The 16,406-nt window shown below is 37.1% G+C and overlaps 2 protein-coding genes across 7 annotated transcripts in view; one reads left to right on the plus strand and one right to left on the minus strand.

Annotated features, from left to right (window-relative positions):
- Positions 1-3,601: 3,601 nt before the first annotated feature.
- armc6.L (armadillo repeat containing 6 L homeolog) lies at positions 3,602-13,716 on the minus strand. 4 transcript variants are annotated; one of them, XM_018256945.2, is made up of 8 exons: positions 13,695-13,716; positions 11,235-11,400; positions 10,097-10,179; positions 8,687-9,257; positions 6,739-6,884; positions 5,565-5,696; positions 4,230-4,367; positions 3,602-4,134 (listed from the first exon to the last, which is right to left on the minus strand). In XM_018256945.2, exons 2-8 carry the CDS (start codon positions 11,359-11,361, stop codon positions 3,922-3,924), a joined length of 1,410 nt encoding a protein of 469 aa, XP_018112434.1. In that variant the 5' UTR covers positions 11,362-11,400; positions 13,695-13,716; the 3' UTR covers positions 3,602-3,921. The 4 variants fall into 4 exon arrangements, with proteins under 4 accessions (XP_018112434.1, XP_018112431.1, XP_041419154.1 ...); XM_018256942.2 differs by lacking the exon at positions 13,695-13,716 and adding an exon at positions 13,269-13,407; XM_041563220.1 differs by lacking the exon at positions 13,695-13,716 and adding an exon at positions 13,231-13,251.
- sugp2.L (SURP and G-patch domain containing 2 L homeolog) overlaps positions 13,290-16,406 on the plus strand; it is a 31,253-nt gene continuing 28,136 nt past the window's right edge. Inside the window, exons 1-2 of one of the 3 annotated variants that reach the window (XM_018250247.2) lie at positions 13,290-13,421; positions 16,004-16,136. In XM_018250247.2, the coding sequence (XP_018105736.1) occupies positions 16,016-16,136 (121 nt within the window). In that variant the 5' untranslated portion in view covers positions 13,290-13,421; positions 16,004-16,015. 3 annotated transcript variants of the gene reach the window in all.

Below are 16,406 nucleotides of genomic sequence, written 5' to 3' on the forward strand. Positions count from 1 at the left end.
TAGTACGAACCACTTCCGAGCTGTGAAGGGGGGGGGGGTGTTACTGTGACACGTGCTTCTAGATCTTGTGTGCCAATGTTTAGTGGTCTCACCCCACCATTCTTGATGAAGGGACTTCCATAACTGCAGCAACAACTGTGTCTCTTGTCCAGAAGTTGTAAGTTGCTCATGCTGTTTCAATAAAAGAGCATTTGATTCCTATTTGCATTTGAGGGCCTACATTTACTAATGACTAACCAATACGTTTCCAGCATTATTGCAGAACGGACCAGTACTTCATATAGTAGAATACAGTTTGCTCTTCTGGGGAGAAGTGTAAATAATTTAGTTTAGTTTTGGTGGTAAATGTCATTAAAATAATATCAACTTCACAAAATTAACATGGCATGGCACCGATGAGTGGTTTGTGAGTTCAACAATCTTGAATTGAATCCTATATGACAGGATATTTTCGGCATTTATATAGATTATTTGCTAAATTACTAATGGAGCCTCCATCTGTTTCTATGGTTTGGGCTGACTGGTAAGCAATTTGTTTAAGATCCTTACAGACCAATTTTGCTTCAAGAGTATAAGGGCTCTTACTGACGAGCGTTTTTACCTGCGCTCCCCTGCGTTCCGTTTTTCTGCGTTCAGCCGCAGGGGAGTGCAGGAATAGACGCATTATATTTTTTCCAATGGGGCTGTACTCACACAGGCGCATGTAGGCGCCGAACGCAGGAAAAATGCAGCATGTTGCGTCTCAACCAGATGTGCATAATGCGGTTAACAGACTTTTGAAAACAACACCTAACCCTTTCTGGTTTCTGGGTCGTGCTCCACCCATCCTGGTGTGATAACACATAAATAAACAATTGGCAGCATGCTGCCCTGCATTTCCATCCTGGGTATACTCCCTAATATTTGCTGCTGGGCATGATCTCTTCTCCCTGTGCTGCTTTCGTAGGTGTGATATTTACATTGCTAATAGAAGGTCTATGATTGGAAGAGTTGCCACACCCTGCTCAATAACTTTTACATGGGACAAAAAATGTTTCTTTTTATTATGTGTAATATGTTATCTAGCCCAGTTGTTATAGCACAGATATGGGACCTATTATTCAGAATGCACAGGACATGGAGTTTTCCAGATAACGGATCTTTCCGTAAGTTGGATCTTCATACCTTGTCTACAAGAAAAACATGTAAACATTAAATAAACCCAATAGCTTGGTTTCGCTTCCAATAAGGATTAATTATATCGTAGTTGGGATCAAGTACAAGCTACTGTTTTATTATTACAGAGAAAGAGGAAATCAATTTTAAAAATCTGGATTATCTGATTATAATGGAGTCTATGGGAGATGACTATTCCAGAATTCAGAGCTTTCTGGATAACAGATCCCATACCTGTAGTAGTTTTAAATCTGCTTTCTGTTTTACACAGACCTTAGGAAAAGGTGGTTCCCATATGAAACACGTTCCAATTAGTACTGCAAGTGTTTACATGCGTTTGAGCATCCAAGGAACTCTTTCGTATAAAGTAACTCATGTTTTAGAAGTACCATCCCTTGTAAGCAACAATACACTTTCCAGTTTGTCTCTCACTGGTGTTGCATTTCTTGATTGTCTTACCTGAGAAATCACTGCTATAACCAGAACTTCCATAAAGGAGTTTGGTGCCCACATTATTCCTTTTGCTCATGTTTAACTTATTTACTTTATATACTGTCATGTCACTTTATGGTCAAAACTGTCAAATTCAACTAGGGAATTATCCAAACTCGATATTGAGTTTTTTAAAACTTTGAATTCGATTTTGAGATTTATCATACTCTGGCCCTTTAAGAATTCAAATTGAACTGTTAGCCACCTAAAACATGCCGAAACCCTGTAAAAGTCAATGGGAGAGGTCCAGTGAGCAATTTAGTGATGTTTGCAGTCTTCCTGACATTCAGAGAAAAAACTTGAATAGAGTTTGGTCGAATTCTAATCAAATTCAATTCAATTCAAGTTTTCAGGTCAGTAAAATTGATCCGAGTTTTACATATTCGATTTTTTAAACATATATCTAACCCAATCACAAGAATTCGAAATTCGATCCTTGATAAATCTGCCTCTATATCTCAAGGTTACAAACAGAATCCTATGGCTTGTGCTCTGCTCTAGTCTCTGGTGTTGTTATTGTAGAATGCAAATCTATACATGGTTCCAGGAATGTTGTTCATATTACCCACATGTCTAGAAAGAACCTGGATAGTGAGTTTCATAAGTAAATTCAGTCAGCTAGAAATTAGCCTTTAGCTTCTTTGATTCAGGAAGTAGGGACAAAACAATTCAAAATACATGCATTGTTGTCTTGAAAAAAGTGTTTGTGTGCATGGTGATAAAAATCCTCAAAGATTCACAAGCCGGTCAAATCAGTGTGGTTTGCTGCTCTATGAGGCTACAATTTTATTTGTATTGTTATTTTTTAGGTTTCTATTCAGATCCTCTCCTACTTATATTCCAGTTTCACATTGAAATCAGTGCTTGGTTGCTAGGGTAATTTGGACACTAGCAACCAGATAGCTGCTGAAATTCCAAGCTGAAGAGCAGCTAAAAAAAGAATTAAAAAAAAAATACAATAAATAAAACATGAAGACCAATTGCAAAATGTCTTAGAATAGCACTCTCTACATTGTACTAAAAGTTATTTTAAAGGTGTACAACCCCTTCAATAATTTAAAAAAAAAATCTTAATATTATAAAGGACATTTAGCAAATTATTTTTCTAATTAAATAAAAGGCAGAATACACTTTCAGCGCAAGTTGTTTTTTAAACAAATATTGGTATATAAAGCCTTCTCCCGTAAAAATGATTATTAATAGCAGATACTAGGTATGAAAGCTCTTTTGGGCTGAACCCTCTAACTATTGTATTGTACTGTATGTTCAATATATACACCAATTTTTGTACAGCACTGCAGAGTGTGTTGGTGCAAATAATAGCAGTAGTAATAATAAAATGAACTGAAAAAAAAACTGAAGTTAACTTTTCCGTGTATTGCAAGCAGTAGATCAAGAAAAAATATTTAGTATATGTTGTACTCCAGTTTATTAATTATTGAGGGGCTCCAAATCCATTGTTTTTGAATTTGTTTTACTATAAATTGTAGAGATTGCTGGCATCACAATCTGGGCGTTAGACTTTTCCTTTTATGAAGAGATATTCACAAAAGGGATAATTATTTAATAAAGTGGCTATAAACATTTAAAGCAGAATATTGTATACATGCACAAATAAATAAAACAAATTATACTTCACAGATGAAGCTCATTCACACTTTTTGCATCACTGCATGTATCTTCTTGCTTTTCAATGTTAAAAGAGCAAAATACTAACATATTTGCAGCTCTAATTAAAGCGATACATTAAGCAGGGCAATGCTTGCTTTTGACAAACACTTTGAGTAGTAAAAAAACTACAGATCCTAGAAAGCTAAGCCTGCAAGAGTCTTATGCTCCTAGCTTTTTCCTGAATTAAAACCACAGTGCTACATTGTAAACTGCAGAGAGTTGTAATCAGATAACACTGATAAAAAGAGTCCTCAATAATAAGACCAATCCAAACCAAAGCTAATTCTTTAGGAAAAGCATGACGATTTATTTTGTTTTGCTGAAGCTTTACGGATTCATGTAACCCACAATGTGGACATACAGGAAAAAGAGGTCATGCTATACTCGGTGTTAAACACTGTCATTACAAGACTTTTTCCTCCTGTCAGTACATTTTTTTTGGTGCCTTGAATTTCAGACATCAACTGTAGTATATATGTTTCAGTGGGAAAAAAAAAAAAAGTTTACTTATTGGCTGTAAAAGGGATACAGAAATGCTGTATAACCTGTCCAATATCACCTTTGTCCCTTTAAGCTGCAAATGGATTTATTTATGAAGAAACTCTAGTGAACTAAGCTACCCTTTTGTCCAGTCCATAGTTCCTTGAGCTCCACTTTGCAGCCAAGATCTCTCAGGGCTGCTTTGGCCACATCATCACAATCCTTATGAGCACTACGGGCTTTGAGAATAAGGGACTCTGCACCCATTTCCAGGATAGGCTGTGAGAAATCATGAGTTCGAGAGACAAGGTTCCTGATTACCATGCAGCCTTGCTTCTAAAATAAGAAAAGTATTTAAGTCAGAACCAATCTGTCAATATATGCATGCTTACATTTTACTCTCAGGAGTAAAGGACAATTCTTTCTATTACCTGAACACTGGTGTCCTGTGGATGTGTCTTCATCGCCTGAAGAGCTGCCAGCGCTCCCCCTCCTTCCATTATTACTTTACAGTTCTCTGGCTTGCGCAGAGCAAGCATAGCAAGGGCTGCACAGCCCTGATCACAGATCTGTAATAATAACCATTAAATTGATGGAAAATTGTGTTTTCAACGTTGAAAGTTATCAGAGAAGTTTGGCTCCAGGTACCTCAATTAATCAAATATAGAACAGTAACAATTATGTTATAAAGTATACATGAATTCTAAATTGGGGAAGCACAGGGCTGGAATTTGAATGGTTTCAACAGAATTACAAGTAAAGGACAATATGTATACTATCAAGTTTTTGTTTTTCACGATTCAAGGAAAAATGCAGCAGAAATAACCATAGAACAAAAATTTACTTGAGAATATACTTTGAACCTTGAATAGTCAAGATTTTGTAGGAGTCAATGGGAATGGGAACTAGTAACAAGAAGATAGGAATGGCACACAAGGCAATTCAGAGGACTAGCCCCTTGTGCATTTATTGCTTCACAACATTTCTTGGCGTTACCCCTTCGTCAAGTGATAGTCGCATACGTGAACACAATTTAAATAGCCAAAAACCCACCCCCACATGCATAATCAAAGTGTCCATTATCCCAGGGGTCTATTAACCCAATAATGTTCAAAATTGCCCAAAGTGTAATGTCCATATTCCAAAAATAGCAGCGAAGGGGGAACGCCCCCAAAACGTTGTGAAGCAATAAGTGCACAAGGGGCTAGTCCCATTTGAATCATCATCTTGTGTGCCGTTCCTATCTTCTTGGTACATGTTATTGGGAGTGCCTTCTCCCTTAGAGTCTGAGCACTAGGCGGAACCTATTCTGATGGGCCAAGTGTGCACGCGATTTCCTCTTAATGGGAACTAGTAATCCATCAGTTCATCCCAAAATGCAGACTCAATCAACTGTGAAGGGAAAGAGGTAATGAAACCTCTAAAAAAATGGAGTACCACAATAAAAGGTATTGTGTACATGGTGTACATGTATTATTTTATATCACCAAAACTGAAAGGTCAAGAACGGATCATGGACCGAATGATCATATCGTCTAATACATTTATGGGTATCTGAATATCTGTGTACTCAAATCTACTGTCACAAAAGCTACCTTTTATGAAGATAATAAGGATATATACATTTTGTGGTCTCAGAATTAAAAGACGTCCAAAACTCATTGGGACAAGGCGAATTTTGAGTTACAGCTACAACATAAATTGAGGACTTTTCCCATGATTTTGTTGAATTACTGACAAAGAAAAACTAAAAGAAAAAGAATTACCTGGATACTTGATAGATGTCGTGACATAGCCAAGATAATTAGGTCTGTTCCACCAGAATTTACAATCGCATCCTTCACGTCATCATTGCCAGCAATAGCTCTAATGGCACTTAAAACCTGCTTTACCAATTCCTGCAAAAAAATATAGCAACATTCTGAGGGTCATTTATAAACTTCGCGCAGGGCAGATTTGTTTGCAAAGTGAATATATTTGCCCTGCGCATGGTTATATTTATAAAGCTGAATAAGAGGGTGCAAACAGAATTGCAAATTTTTTTTCACAATGCGAATGTCTATAAGAGCTTTTTAAATATGTCACAATTCGCAAATTGTGAATATTTATGCGCACACTCTGCGACTCAATTTAAGTTACTGTCAACGCTATTTTCGCGCACAACAACCACGCACATTGGGTGCGCTCACGCAAACTCCAGTCTCATTTGCGAAAATTTATTCACAATGTGAATTCACAAAAACTGGAAAGATGGGCAGGGCAGTGCAATATATTTGCGATCAGGAAAAAAATGCACAATACAACAATTTGCGAAAAATATGTGCTGCGCGAACTTTATAAATGACCCCCTCTGTGTCTTTGGAGCGTGGGAGGAAATTATACTACATGTAAAAAAAATCTCACACAGGCACAAAGGGAATTTAAAACATACTCTGTATCTTAAACATAACCAGAGCAGGACAGTAGGGCATTCATGCTAGTTAAAGTACCACTAAGACGGCTATTAACATTAAAACTATATTTTTAGCAATCTGTAAACATGGTTTAATTTCTACAGAAGTACTTTTACCCAAAATATTACATGTATTACATGTAGTTGCAATATGTACAACATGAAACAATTTATTTTTAATGAAAACAATAGTCAAAACAGATTTGTATATTTAAAAAAAAAAAAAAAATATATATATATATATATATATATATATATATATATATATTTTTTTTTTTTTTTTTTTTTTTTTCATTTTTTGGTTTTAGCAAGGTGTATTTAAATGATGCAGATAAACAAATAAGTGGTCTTGTTTGTAGACCGTTTTTTTGTGCCAAGGTGGGTAGAACCATTAACCTTCAAGATATAGTCTATAGACCAAGATATGGTAATATCTGCTTTATTGGAACCAACGGTGTAAGTGCTGGATTGTCATGACATGGACATACCTGGTGGTCAATGCAGTCAGCTAACAATGCCAGCATAAAATTAAGCCCACCTAAATCCACCACATCTTGACAAAACTCGTTGCGCACACAGAGTCTGGAAATGGTACCACAAAGCTCGCTGAGGACTCCAGGATTATCTGTAAATGCTGGTAATATGCATAGAAGACATCAGTTAGATTTTCTTGGTTATTTTCACTATGCAGCCAAACTAAAAGTCGATTTTCAGCAGTATTAACATTCTGATCAATTCAAGAAAAAATAAGACTGTTAGCTAGCCCTAGCACTTAAGCATCAATACGTACTGCCTAATTTATAACAACTGTATCCCTGTTTGTGTCTTGTAAGGCACTGCATACATCTGTAGTGCTACATAAATAATTAAATACAATACACTTAAACCTTTTATGTACAGCAGTGCTGTCCAACTGAAGTCCTGCAGCCGGATATGGCCCTCAAAAGGATTTTTATAGCCCCCAGTCTGGAAATGGTACCACAGTACCAGTTTGCTCTAGGGCTCCACAGACATCATCATTTTGATATAATCCGGCCCTCACACATGCTGTATGAGAATTACTCAGCCCACTACAATTAGTTGGACAGCACTGATGTACAGTATAGGGGTTTGTACATATTGTATATCATAATTTTTTACAGATGGCACAGGTTATTCTGTTTTTCTGCATTTGTTGTCAGTCCTAAGGTTTATGGCAGTCGGGGAGTTTAGTTGCCCAGCGACAAATCTTCTCTACTGCGGGTGACTAATCTCCCCGATATGCCTTCCCGCCACCAAGAATATGAATCGTCAGTGGGATGGCATAAGAATCACTTTGTATTTCCAAAGTCGCCCAAAGTTTCCTCGTGAGGCAACTTTGGAAATCCGAAGCGATTCGTATGCCATCCCGCTGGCAATAAGTATTCTTGCAGGCAGAAAGGCATTTAGGGAGATTAGTCGCCCGAAGTAGCTGAACGACTAATGTCCCTGTCTGCCACCACCCTAAGAATGGGAACTATCACATTAGTATCCATGTAACATAACATCCATAGATCCTTAAACAGTGCCCTCCAGAGGACAAATTGTAATTAAAATGTTTGCCATGCTTTTTCAAGAACTACTTTTTAGTGAAAAAACTCAAACGCACAGGATCAACCTTAAATTTACTACTAGGGTCAACATTTTATTCCCAAATGTATTGTTACGGTGTATAAGACCCATTTGAATGGAACCCTCCAAGTCTCTGTTTTGTCTGTCATACAAACAGCTATCACCACCTTGAACTTTGTCGGGCAGCTGTAATTAAAGGGGATGGAAAAGCACCGATTTAATCATATTCTGTTGTTCTCACATTTTTAGTTTTAATGTCAGGATCATTTATAAAAAGGGTCAATATATTCTGCAGTGCTACATATGGATACCTAACTGACATGCAGACGAAGCTTCAGCTGTTAGAAAATAAAATAACTTGTGTCATGAGAAGAGCATTCAAGGACTTTCTTATTTTTCTCTTGCTTTTTCTAGGTTCTACCTTGATGTTCACCTTTCTGTCAGGATCAGCGCCAACCACACTGCACAGAAACCATTGGACTGCTTGGACCACCAGTCAATATTAAAGCAGAAGCTGTGTTTGTTGAGACTTCACTACTGCTTTACAATTATCTGGTAGTTTGTTGCTGCTTCCCCGCTGCTTTACTAGTGTCTGAGTAGTGCCATGCAGTGTGAAATTGTGTAATTTAAGGGAATGGTAATAAAGAAGAAGCAAGGGATTAATAAGAAAATACTTGAAGAAAGCACTTTAAGTGAAACAGGAACAAATATTTTCTAAATGTATATATTAGAAATGCTTATTTTAGAAATACATTTTTATTCCATTAAAAATTTATTAAAAAAAAAAGATGTATTATACCAAGTATAATGGTGTAAATACATAACAATTTTAATTAAACATGGTACCTTTTGCTGTCTCAATCAAGCACTTCAGTCCATTGTTCTCCAAAACAATCATCTTTGCATGATCATGGGCATGGCCAAAGGGTACCCTGATGTCATCATCAAAGGTCATAATTCTCAAAGCAGAGCACACCTCACGAACCACATCTGCATCTGATCCATGAGTTGTAATGGCCCTGGTCAGGAGGGGCAAGATCCCTGCCTTCACTAGGCCCTGGCGATTCTGCTCATGTTTTAAGCATAAATGGCGCGTGAGGCGAGTACCTAGTAATGTAACCTCTGCATCACCTGCATGGTTCTTTAGAGTCTGAAGCAATAGTTGCTGCCCAGAGGCTTCCAGCAAGTCAGGTTGTCCATCAGTAAGGGCAGCCATAGCATACAAGGCATTCAGCAAAGCCTCACGATCATCTTCTGAGAGTTTCCAGGTCTCTAGTATAACTGGATAGGCAAATTTCTGTCCAGCCAAGTAACGATGTGCCAGTCCTTTCTTGCACTGATCCCCAAACTTAATAAGGAGTTCAGAAATTTTACTTATAGAAGAGGACTCTACGGACTTTCTCAAGGACTCCAGAGTCTATTAATTAGAAAACAGATGTGGTTGAAGTTCAGCATCATAAGTATAAGCTCTATGTTCATGTGGCTTAGCCTTATAATTGGCATGCAACATCAAATAGCTCTACTCCCACAAATGCTAAGAATATGTGTGTAAGTGCCATTGAAAACAAGCATAGCTAAATATCTATGAATAAAAAAAACAAAAAGAGATAAAAATAACTAAGAAAAAACACTAGGCATATGGTTAATTGTGCATGCATCAACATCAACAGGCTTTCAATATAGGCTTTTTCATATAATCTGAACTCTTTGCAAGAGATAGAGAAGGCACAAAAAAGTGGAGCAAGACTATATATGCCACACATTATGTGAGTATCTTAAAACATGCAATCAGTAGAACCATTGTAATAGCAATACAAAATGGTTTATTACTATACCTATGTTGCAAAAATATATCAAAGTATGGAATCCGTTATCTGGAACCCGATAAGCAGAAAGGTCCGTACTGTGGGAAGGCCATCTCCCACAGAGTACAGTTTAAGCAAATAATTATATATTTTAAAATGTATTTCTTGTATGTATTATTGTGTTTATTTAAGGTTTAAATGTTTTTTTTAGTAGACAAAGTATGGTGATCCAAATTATGGAAAGACTCCTGATCTGGAAAACCCCAGGTTCTGAACAGTCTGGATTACAGGTCCAATACCTAAATATTATGGTGCCACCCAAGTGAAGCCAGAATCAGAACAATCAAATGAGTGGTTACAGATCAGTGTGGTACATTTTGCCTTTAAGAAGCTTCCATCTGTGCAGGATTAATCTGCCCTCTACCTGCAGTTATAATGTGTTCACACACACCTGTAAAATATCATGATTTGAAGCAACTTCATTTTCATCACATGGTTTCTTCACTGCTTTTACTATATTAGTCAAGTCAACACCTAATTAACAGAAAAGAATGTGGCTATTATTTCCATAGCGTACTGAACATTTGCTACAAAGCAGATATAGCAACTTTCTCGTATTGACAAAAAAGTAATGTGCAACAGACAGTGAATATTTATAAGATGCTGAAGTAAATATGGTTGTGGCTCTACTCTCTGCAACAAATAAAGAAGGTGCAAAAAAGAGGAGCAAGCCTTTATGACTGAATGTCAGAATGTATGTGCATATTGTACAACTTGAGCAGTCATACACAGAAATACCCAATTCCACCAAAGGAAAGGAAACCATAATAATCTCTCTATTTGCATGGAGTCCTCTATCTGTTCACCACCCACTATGGAAAGTAAATTGACTTCAAGTTCCAAAACTCGTGACTTCACAATGGAACAAGTTAATGGAGGCACTGCATTGCACTATGGGGTAAATTTATCAAAGAGTGAAGTTCCGCCACTAGAGTGAAATTCAGCAGCTCTCCAATCATTTCTATGGGATTTTGAAAGGCGTATTTATCAATGGGTGAAAGTGAAATTTCCCCCCTTTGATAATTAAAAACCCAATAGAAATAAATGGGAAGTGGCGGAATTTCACTCTAGTGGCGGAACTTCACTATTAACTTCACTCTTTGATAAATATACCCCTATGAATCTAAGGGATGTTGGGGAATGGTATTGTGGTTTCCTTTCAATCTGTATCACAGTTTTAAATGTGTAAATGTGATTGTGTAAAATACATTATGTTTGGCAGTTCAGAGAGCTGAACTGCCAAAATGGAGATTGTTTCCGTTTAAATCTAATATTTACATACTGTAGGTCTAAATTTTAATATTGTTCCCTTTCAGCTACAAAACTCAAACTATAAATATATGCAATAAATAAATATGGTGCATTCTTCTGAACCTGCCAGGCACAGACCATTATTAAACTGTGTATGATTGTCATTTATGGGTGACATTTTAGGTGTCAAATCTCAGAAACAAACACATAATACTTCAATAGCTGCTGAAATTGAGTTTTGGATATTCTGTTTCTGCACGTTTTCAAAAGCCAGGTACCTTGAGACTCAAACTGTTGAATAGCTTCATTGAGGGCTTCTTCTGGATCCAGCTCAAACTCTGTCATATTCTCTTGCACAATGGCATCGAATGTTTCTTGGGTTACCCATTTACATGCCATTTTCATAAATGTGTATAAAGCTTTTCCTCCTCACAGATGTACAGACTGTTGAAATACAATTAATTAAAGCCGTTTTAGATGTGGTAAAACATTTTTAGAATGAGTATCATGTCTTGACATTTCAAAATAAACAGGAATTGTGTTTTTTACAATATAAAACAAACTACAGAAACAAGAGTACATAACTTTACTAGTTGGAACAATGAGAAATTCACATAATTCCCTATACATTTTACTCAGTACAGGTATTTGATTCGTTATCCGGAAACCTGTTAACCAGAAAGCTCCGAATAACGGAAAGGCCTTCTCCCATAGACTCCATTATAAACAAGTAATAAAATTTTTTAAAAATGATTTTCTTTTTCGCTGTAATAATAAAGCAGTAACTTGTACTTGAGCCCAACTAAGATATAGCTATAATATATCTATATCTCTCTCTCTTTCTCTCTATATATAAGATATAGTTATAATACATAATGGAAAGTAATTGAAAAAAGTCTTTATTTCTGGGGAACAATCTAAAAACAACTGAATTGAAAAAAGTGTTTGGAAGGTGAACAAACCCTTTAATCCTTATTGGAAGCAAAACCAACTTATTGGGTTTATTTAATGCTTAAATAATTTTCTAGTAGAAAATCCAAATTATTGAAAGGTCTGTTATGCGGAAAACCCCAGGTCCCAAGTATTCTGGATAGCATGTCCTATACCTGTACTAACTTAGCAACCTGTCAGTATTTGTTTTCATTAAAGGGGTGGTAAAGACAACCCTCTAAAGTTTAGGGTTATGTTAGCTAATGAACAAAAAGCCAAATAACTGAAAAACCATAAAATGTAAATACCAATTGCTTATTATATCAGAATATCAATGTATATGTCATACTAAAAGTTAATGTACAGCTGAAGTACCTCTTTAAAAATTACTGAAACTAACTGGTTGCTGCAGTTTACCGCCTCAGAATAAAATCAATCGTTTTTAATATGGATGCACTGAATCCAAATTTGCATATGCAAACTAGGGGCAGGGAGGGAAATTGCGTGACTTCCCACCCCTAATTTGCAAATTACCATTCGGATTTGGTTCGTTATTCGGCCAAATCTTTTGCAAAGGATTCGGGCGAATCCAAAATAGTGGATTCTGTGCTTCCCTAGTTTTTAATAATGTTGTTTTGTTTAAAGTAAGCAAAACTGATTAAAATGTGTTCCTGTTGCTGGCTTGTGGCAATATGAATTTTCACCAACATCTGCGTTTATACACCAACTGTTCTGGATCTGGATGGGAACATTCAGAAGCTGATAAATAAAGGATTTACGTTAGTAAATGACCTGACATTTGGAGAGAGGGGGTAGGTTGTGAAAAGTATCATCATTATTTAAAGCACAGTAGAACCCCCATTTTACGTTTTTCAGGGGGCCAGAAAAATATGTGTAAAATCCAGGAAAATGTAAAATCAGGGAAAATGTATTATGCACAATATATAGGTGGGACCACAAAACAACAATGTAAAATGAGGGAAAACTTCAAATCAGTGGATGTAAATTTACTGTATAAGCAAAAAACACAGTACTTTACAATTACTTATAACAAATTGAGGTTCAAAAATAAAAATGACACTGGAGAGCTTCTCATAAAAGTTCTAGAATATGTTCATTTATATTGTAGCAGAGGGCTGGACGGTTCTTCATCTCCTATAAAAAAGCTTATGACCATCCAGAAATGTTGAGAATAAAAGGATAAGGCTGAGTGGAAATGAGGTGAGGTGATCCACCCAAACTGCAAAATCAATCAAGCTCATTTGCGTTCTAAAGAAACCCATTATTTAAAGCTGCTACACGCATCACCAATGGTCACACACACAGAACTAATATCACACTTTCCCTGCAATTCATCTAAGACAAAACCTTCTTTCGCTTACCCGACAGTCCTTCCAAACCTGGGCTTCTTTTGATCAGTCTCCAAGCTTCTGACATAGCAACCAGAAAGGGAAGTGACATCACGAGCCCGCTAGCATAGAGCACAAAGACATGAGGGAGTGAACGGGGTTTAGGACGCATTGACGCTAAACAGGGTGATGAAGGTTTTTCTTCGTTGAGTTGTGACTCTGCCGTTAATATATCTATGGATAGTATATAGCCTAAATAACCATACAGTCCAAACAATATGTGGCTTAAAAAAATCTAAAAGACCCCATAATGCACCGCGGTATTATTACAAGAAATTGCCTGTTCCGTTTCCTGTAGTGTAGCACTCCTTCTTCCTGTGCGGCCTAAAGGAGTAAGCGCGCTGAGCACCGGGGTAGGGAGTGGAAAGAAAAGGTAGGAGTTGTGTGTATATTGGTTACCTCTAAAGAGTTGTTTATCAGATCCAGCTGGTGGAGGTACCTGACTGACCCACGAATCTCCTTGCTATTATGGTGAGGACAGGTTTGCGCTAGTAAAGCGCTATAGTGTTGCGTCTCATTGGCACGTACGGCTATGCGACTACTCGCTTAGACGTGATATGTGTCTGCCCTGTTAATGAGTACCGATGTAAAGCAATAATGCACGTACGGAACGCATTTGAGGTGTCCCAGTCCGACACTAATAAAGTCAGTGTCGGACTGGGACACCAGGAGCCCACCCAAAAACCTTAGACCAGAGGCCCACCAAAACACTTTAGATCAGGGGCCCACTAAAACACTTTAGATCAGGGGCCCACCAAAACACATTAGATCAGGGGCCCACTGTCAGTACTATTATAATTCCTCTCCACAGCAACCTCTATTCTGCTAGTCTCTTTTCTCTACATGCTATAATCTATTATTCAATCTCTTTAGTCTATTTGTTCTCATAGAAATAGGGAATGGCCATGAAATAGGCCAAATGTTTTGAAGCAGGTGGGCTCACTGGCACCTTGGCCCACCGGGAGTTTTCCTGGTATCCCTGCGGGCCAGTCCAACACTGCCTAAAATGCGTTCCGAATGCACGGCTTCCAGTATGTGTTCCCTTGTCACTAAAAACAATTTTTTTGTGGTTAAAGGGGATGTAAAATATCTGCCCAATAAAAGTGTAGTTTAATGGATTTTTACTCGTGAACGTGGTCAGTTTTTCAAAGTAATTGCAAAGCAATATTATTCTGCCTCTTTCTTGACTGCTTGTTCTGTATTTTGACACAATGTAGCAGAAGCCCCATGGTTTATTTAATTGGCTACAGTGTTTAAAGAGATAGAGCCACCAGAACAGAAAATAGAAATGGGCAGGTAATGTAGCAAATTTACTAATGACAGAAGTTTATGATTTGCTAGTAAACGTTTCGTCATTCAGTCACCCACCCTGGCTTGCAGTTCTTTCGTTATTCAGGTATACACCCCAGTGTTTCTGTCTAAGCAAAGTGCTAAACTTTGGATTTCAAAGAGCAGAAGCCTCCTGAAAAGCAGAGTTAAGCTGCAATTATGTTAGTGTGCCGTTACATGTTTTGACATATATCTCAAATCCTGTCGCACCTCAAGCTGTGTGACCTGCAGCTCTGCAAGTGCAAATAAGCTTATACATGATCACTTATTTTATTAAAGGGACAAGAGCTTGATCATTTGGACTTATGTAGAAAAAAATAAAAATTCGGAATATAATTTTTTTTTTTACTGGTACATACCTGATTCTACAAAATTAAAAGAAGCCATGCTAGTCTGTCTGAGTGTTTTTCAATTCTCTACCCCCTAGACTCTCATTGTAATGCACCAGCTTGCTTATCTTGTTCCGTTGTGAAGCCTGGGACTTGAAGTCCCTCTGCTTTCCAGAGAATCTGTGCCTCCTACTGTGGAAAGGGACTTCACATCCCAAAAATACATCACTTCACAATTGCATGTTTTGGGGCATGTCTAATGGAAAGATAGTTACAGTGAACTGCCTCTGAGTGCCCATACTTTACTAATGTGAGGTCTACTTTTAGTGATGTTGTACCATTATGATCTATATCCATAAAAACATTAGCATGCTGTTACATGGAAAATATTACTTAAATATTGATTTATGATAAAATGTATATTGCTATATTTAACAAACCTATTTCTAATGTAACCTTAACATAATAAATATCTGAATGAAAAGCATGGAACAGGAGGGTGATATAGACAAGCTGTCTTGAAATCTACTGATCACCAGCTAAAGGTCTACTGGTAGATCTGGGCACCCCTGCTATAAGCTCTTGACTGCTATTCAACTTTTCATTTGTTTTCCATGTAATATGAAAGGATTGCAAATGCGTTAAGTATACCCCCCTTTTTCAACATTGGTGCAATGAATAGGACTTACATGCTGTACATACATTTTGCCTATTTCTTGAATTAGGAGGTATTTGTGCGTTTTGTTATATCTTTCTTTAAACAGGGCAATATTTAAAAATTAAACTAAATCCACATTCTATTTTCTTATCCCAAAGAGCAAAGTCAAAATAAACCAACAGTCCACTGGAGTATCTTCTCAATAAATAAACCTCTCCCCCAGCTACAACCTGTTATCTTTTCAGATAAAAAGCAACTTATTATACAAAGGCTTCTCCGTGGACTGCCAGTTTGTTTGACTTTGTTGTTTTGGATCAGAATGTGGCTTTAGTTCCACTTGGCTCTGCATCTCCTGCCAACGCACTTTATTTTGCTTGTTTTTTTCTTTTCAGGAGTGAAGTGTAATGGCAAGTCAAAGGATCACGCGTGATACACTTGATGCTGTAGTACAAAAGAAAATGAAAAAGTACCGGATGAGCTTCAACCAAGCACTTTCTGAAACTATCCGTGAATGTCAACTTGAAGGTATGTATGCATCAACGGATGTTCAGATTGTTCTTGTCACAAAGTACCAAGTTACTCTTTATGGTGCAAGAGATGAAGGAAATGATTCTGGAATAGAAAAATGGCAGGGCGAGTCTATTTTCATAAATCTTTTATGTAATAAACCACAGTGCCTTCAATTGCTGCCTTTCCTCTGACTCTATATAACATTTTTAGGATTATTACATTATATTTTATTACTTTGCAGTTTTTGTGTATCATATTAAGCATTCTAAGCTCTAAGATTCATGA

The sequence above is a fragment of the Xenopus laevis genome, chromosome 1L (assembly GCF_017654675.1).
Source record: "Xenopus laevis strain J_2021 chromosome 1L, Xenopus_laevis_v10.1, whole genome shotgun sequence".
NCBI lineage: Eukaryota > Metazoa > Chordata > Amphibia > Anura > Pipidae > Xenopus > Xenopus laevis.

Excerpts from the sequence above, each read along its gene's own strand:
- armc6.L (XM_018256945.2), bottom strand. The coding sequence starts at position 11,361 with ATGAAAATGGCATGTAAATGGGTAACCCAAGAAACATTCGATGCCATT. Across the intron at positions 5,697-6,738 it reads CTGACTGCATTGACCACCAG|GAATTGGTAAAGCAGGTTTT; the intron begins GTATGTCCATGT and ends ATTTTTTTGCAG. Across the intron at positions 4,135-4,229 it reads CACAGGACACCAGTGTTCAG|AAGCAAGGCTGCATGGTAAT; the intron begins GTAATAGAAAGA and ends TTCTTATTTTAG.